This window comes from Saccostrea cucullata, unplaced genomic scaffold, assembly GCF_032062105.1.
Source record: "Saccostrea cucullata isolate Sc308-1 unplaced genomic scaffold, CSIRO_AGI_Scuc_v1 ctg22648, whole genome shotgun sequence".
In the NCBI taxonomy this organism is placed as follows: domain Eukaryota; kingdom Metazoa; phylum Mollusca; class Bivalvia; order Ostreida; family Ostreidae; genus Saccostrea; species Saccostrea cuccullata.
In genome coordinates this window covers 1-6,002 of record NW_026934487.1, presented here as the reverse complement: position 1 = coordinate 6,002, position 6,002 = coordinate 1, and the positions used below count along the sequence as shown (strand labels likewise).

General features: G+C 36.1%; 1 protein-coding gene across 1 annotated transcript; it reads right to left on the bottom strand.

Annotated features, from left to right (window-relative positions):
- Nucleotides 1–4,586: 4,586 nt before the first annotated feature.
- Nucleotides 4,587–5,959, bottom strand: LOC134240832 (uncharacterized; the record flags this gene model as incomplete). Its single annotated transcript, XM_062722905.1, has 2 exons — nucleotides 4,587–5,478; nucleotides 5,592–5,959. Coding segments are annotated over 2 exons (1,192 nt in total), but the record flags the coding sequence as incomplete, so codon positions are not given.
- Nucleotides 5,960–6,002: the final 43 nt, after the last annotated feature.

The following is a 6,002-nucleotide window of genomic DNA, read 5'->3' as shown; positions in this document are numbered from 1 at the left end:
ATCGTGTAAATTCAACCAATTAGCCGACGTTTGATCTTGACAAAAATATCTTGCAAAATCCGAAGTATAATTACACCATCGGCACGTCTAACTTGGCTAGAAATCACAAACCATGATAGTTACTCATGAAATTAAACTTATTTCATTACGAAAATTAAAATATTGCAACAATTCAACTTCACAAAATTTTCCATGACCTTACCGTTTTATCGATTTATCAAGAAAGGAAGAGGAGGAAACAACTAAGTATTAGACTAGTACATGTAAATGGACCTAATTTTCCGGATTGATAGATTGGGACGAAAGGTACATATAGTTATATATCTGTAAGGGCTTAAGATATCCGGAATGGAAGGACATAGGGTTACTGAAATAAACTCACTTATCCGAGACAGGCTCGTATAAGTGGTATTATTATTACAAGATTAAAGATTAACACATTTTCTTCAATATTTTTTTTGTCGAATTGTGAAGCTTCATTCCATTTGGTTAATTTGAACTCATTATAGCCAATTTTCAAAGCAATATATTTTTTAACCATGAGCACGGTTAACTAACATTGTAAGATCAAAAACAACGTCGACACTCTAAATTACTTTGATTTTTAATTTCATACGCAGTCTGTAGTGTCTGTGATGATGATGGAAATTGACCATTTGACCTAATTCTGACTTGATGCAGGAATCTTACCATTTTGTCTTTATCAAGGAATTTGACCAGTTGACCATAGTCTGTCTTTATGCTGAAAACTGACCATTTGACATAATTCTGTCTTTATGCTGTATACTTAGCTTTTGACCTTATTCTGACTCTCTTTTGATGTTGTAAACTGACCATTTAATGACCTAATTCTGTCTTGATGCTGGAAACCGGTCCTTATGCTGGAAACTGACCGTGTGACCTAATTCTGACTTGATCCTTACAGAGAGCCCATTGTCATTGTGGGGGAGGATGAAGATCCCTCTGCCATGGGAGGGGTGGAACAGGAAAACGTTCCCTTTCCCCAGCTCTACCTCCCTGGGGGGGAGGGCGTCCCAAATATAGCTCAGGGTCAGTACGACTTGATGTCCTCACTGAGACAATCTCAGGAGAGCTTTAGGGCATCTCAAGAGCTGCTGAGATCATCTCAAAAGGGAAGTTTGTATTATAGCTGTATGACTGTATTGACTGTATACTGTTTAACGTCCCTCTCCAGAATATTTCAGTGATATGATGACGTCACCATTGCCGGTGAAGGGCTGCAAATGTAGGCCTAAGGATCTTTAGGATCTTTATCTTGCCACCACTGCTGTGACTCGGGGCCTCGGTTTATACGGTCTCATCCGAAGGACCGCCCCATTTAGTCGCCTTTTACGACAAGCAAGGGGGTATTGAGGACCAGTTCTAACCCGGATCCCCACGGGGTTAAAATTGTACGTTTTCCATACAAATTGTTACTCCATTATCTATACACCGAATTGACAACGGATTTTTTCTGTTATTTCCTGATCATGACAAGGAGCACACGGCGGATGTGACCGGTTGGCACGGGATGCTCACTCCTCCATGACACCTGATCCCATTTCTGTTGTTTCGGGGGTCCGTGTTTGCTCTGCTCTTATTTTGTATAGTTTTATGGATTTTAAGATTGAATACTGTTCGTTATCTCAATATCCTTCATGAAATATCTATATAGAATTATTGAGTCATTACTTATGCTTCATTATGAAAATTTTCCTCAGGAAAATTAAATTCTGCAGAGATTGCTTAGACTCTTGACCCCCAACTTAAATTTGCAGATGACATCTATGAAAACGCCAATATCTACATGTATTGGTCTTAATACAGTATATTGAATTCTAAGTTTAAATACTACCAAGCCTTAGTTTAAGAAATGTTTATATGCATGACAATATGTTTATGATAAAACAAATATCTGATGATCTTAGAAAAGTCTAATGAAGTGTCAGCTAAGAAATGTTCAACTTTAGTTTAGGAAATGCATGTTTACATGTCAACATTATTTTATCAACAGTTTTGAGAAGATCCCAGGAGGGCTTGTTAAAGAGTGATAGTTACCATAGCAACAGTAAACAAAGCAGCACCAAATCATCAAATCACCATCACCGACCTCAACGACATCATCACCATCAGTTTCACCAGGTTCGTGATAGGTCTAATCAAAATATCTTCTCACATCAGGGTCAGCCGAATGTTTATGACCCCTCTCACCATGGTAACACATACATACCGCATCATGTGACTTCGGGGGATCATTTTATGTACGGGGAAACTCAAAGAGACAGGAAGCAGAAGGCGGGGCTGATGAACATTCAGATGTCGGGGTGTACCTGGGCATTACCATTATCATCATCCCCATCATTACATCGGATATTACAGGTAAATATTTAGGTTTTATCAGTTCCTTTGCATTGAAATAATTGTTATAATGTGACAATATATAATGTAAATTGTTGAATAATTTAAAAAAAAAAACTGTCTAATCCAACATACACTGGGAGACACATTTGTCAGAATAGACAGCGTGTTGGTTAACAGGATCTCGATTCTCTAAATCTGGGCCGATATTCGGCCCCGTTCCCAATGCAAAAAAAGGTACCATTTTTTCCAAAAGAAAGGTGTAAATTTCCCAATTCCTATAGCAAAATATTTTTATAAAAAATAAAAGTTATTCAAACCACGATAAATTTGACCCCTGAAAAATATGTGATTCTACAGAAAGATCTGATGGGGAATATTTTCCCTGATGTTTTAAAATTAAAATACTCTAATGGAACACTTAATTAAATGTCAAAACAAGAAAGGAATAAGATAAGTTCAACAGTAATATTCCATATGTTTTATTTGCACAGTTTCCAGTTGAGGAGTTTGACAACAGACAGTTTGCTCAGCTTTAAATCCTGTATAAAGCCCGAGGCAGCAAACATGAGGAGATCATCCGAGACTTTGAACAGTACAAGCAGGAGACAAGCAGGGAGATCAGGATATACAAACATCAATTCTCCCTAGCAAAAAGTAACTGTTAATTTATCACATCTCAATGGCTTAACTAGTATTGACTCTATATCTAACAGGCTCATTCAATAAAATTTAGGTAATTGTATCACATCTGAAATGCTGAATCAGTATTGACTCTATTTTGAATGGGCTGAAGGCACTGAAAACATTCACTGAATTCTTTTTTACTCTGTTTCACTTAAACTTTTTAAGAAAAATTCTGTACATTCAAACCTCTTTATCTCATTCTCATTCTTAGTGAAATAAAAACATCTTTGATATTTTCATGGATTTGAAGCATCAAAGATTAAATATTTGAATAATAAAGTGGTTGAGTGTACAAAATCACCTTGGCATGTCCATGGTATTCAAGATATCTTTGTTGGAGACACAGAAGTTCAAATCCCTAGTATAATAATAACCTGTAGTTAATGATACCAACATTTTATTTTTTTTTTAATAGGATAGGAAAAAGAGATGACATGAATTTTTCAATTTATTTTATAAGAAAATACATTATGTACAAAAAAGTCCCTCAAAATTAAATGTGTTGGGGATAAAAAATTTTTAACACACACTCAATACACTACATTTACAAAATGATTCACAAACTGATTATAGTGAATTGAACTTACACTTTAACTTAGAAAAAAACAGGATACAAACAACATAGTAAAACACATAATATAAAACACCCCAAAAAACTCGGTTTTCTGAAGCAGTCACGTTTTTGTATATGTTGCAAAACTCAAGCTGTGAAGACCTTAAAAACTGAAACACACTGTTATCATATAGAATAAGATGACCATTGTTGGATATCCATGGTCAATCTCACATATGCATATTTGAATCGATGAGTGTATAATATATTGAGGATGGGTTTCCATCAATGACAACAGTAGGAAAAATATCAATCAATGTTTCTAATACAGGTGAGAAGAAGGGGACCTCCACCAGTCTCAAACAATGTCAGGATCTTCTGATGGAGGCCAAGACAGAGAACGCCCAACTGAAGGGGAAACTCCAGGCCACAGAGAGTCAGGTGGAGGCCCTACGAAGGGGGAAAGAGGAGGTAGGTAGTGAATTGATAGAGGCCCTACAAAGGGGAAAGAGGAGGTACGTAGTGAATTGATAGAGGCCTTGCAAAGGGGGAAAGAGGAGGTATGTAGTGAATTGTAGAATTTGGGTGGCTTTTCCTCTCACAGGGCTTCACCATTCACAACTCAGACACAATGACATCACGGGAAGTTGAGATGTGTATAAGATACACAATCTTTCATTTCGGATGGCTTTCTTCTTGGTAAATAACAGTAGTCAATTTGGTTTCCTTATTGCCTTTTCCTCCCTTCCCTCTCCTTTCTTTTCGTTATTCATTTTGTAGCCTTTGTTTCCTGTTGATATTTCAGCAATATTTTCTAAACATTTAATAACATTTTTTAACTGATAATGAATTACATTAGGTGCCTTTTAATATAGTTACACAATGCAAATACTACTTGTAGCACTAAGAATATCTGAGTTATGAGTTTGTGACATGGTTCTTAATACTTGACATTGTTTTTTTTTTTCACTGAGTAAAATACTGCAGTCATGGGAAACTTGATGAGACAAAGAGTGTAATTTTGTCGGTTTTTTTCTTTATCATTCATAATTGTCATCACTCTAGATATTTGATAATCTGAATTTTTCCACTTTTGCTTTCTCCAATGAGAAGATTGTGATCTTCATCAATACTAATACTGAGTCTTCCGTTACATAGATTCTCTATATAACGGACAAAGTTACCATTACAGTCTATGATGTGGACCACGTTGTTTGAGAGATCACTGATAAGTATTTGAGTATTGACATCAGTAGAGATATTACATGGTTCAAACTCTCTGTACTTTGATTGGTTAAAGAGATTGCCTTTATACTTGAATCTTAATCCCCCAGAAGAATTCATCACAACAACTGCCTTCCCTTTATTGTCTGAAACACAGATGTCACCATTGCCATTCTCAGTCAGGAGAAGCACATTTGTATCACCAGTAGAAAACAGAGGTTGGCCCTGACTGTCATACTGAATCTTTCGAATCTCTGTGGTCCCTGAGTATCTAACAACTTTACTCTGTGTTTTATCCATAGATCGCATACTCACCAGCAGATCTCCATTATCTGTGTAACAAAGACCGACAGGAAACCAATTGAGTATGCTGAATAATACATTCACTGCCTTCTTATTATAAACATAAATGTCTGCATTTTGTTTATGAGCATAACTTATGGAATGCACTGGTTCCATTTGTGAGTTAATCGTTAATGCCCACACAATAGCATTTGTATGAATTGTTCTTAATATGGATCCAGTCCTGTCTATCTCTTTTATTGTTTTGTCACCTCCACTGGTCAAGATCTTATCCCTCCCAACACACTGAACATTCCGTAGCTGATGCTCAATACCAAATTCCTCATGGTTTCCATAAGGACTTTGTATGGTGCCTAGTACCAAAGGGACATCAATCATTTTCAGCATTCTTGGGTTTTTTCCCGCAGTTCGTCCCTAGTCTGAAGAAAACCAAACATTTCTGTAATATGGTTTTCTTTAATAATACCAGGAAGTAACATTGGACAAGAAAAACTTTGTAAATGTGGGCCCTTTCTGAAATCCCCATTTCTTGATTGGTATTTAAGTATGGCTGTGGCATCATTATCATTTAGAATATCTTTATTTTTGGTAACAATTTGGTTGACTTCTTTTTCAGCTTTTTCTGCTAAAGACTGGCTTTCCTTGTTCTTTCTTATAGCTTTTTTCTTTCGACTGCTTACTTCTTCTGTGAGTTGAATGCTTTTTTCATGTACAGCTTTGCAGATTTTATCTTCTTGTTCTTTAATGGTGGAGAGAACTTTGTCAAACTCAGCAGTTGTACCTAGACTGATGTTTCTGTATTTTGGAACAATTGTATTTTCCAATCTTCTGTGTCTGATAAAAGTTTTTGTTTATGATCTTTAAGAATAATTTTGAT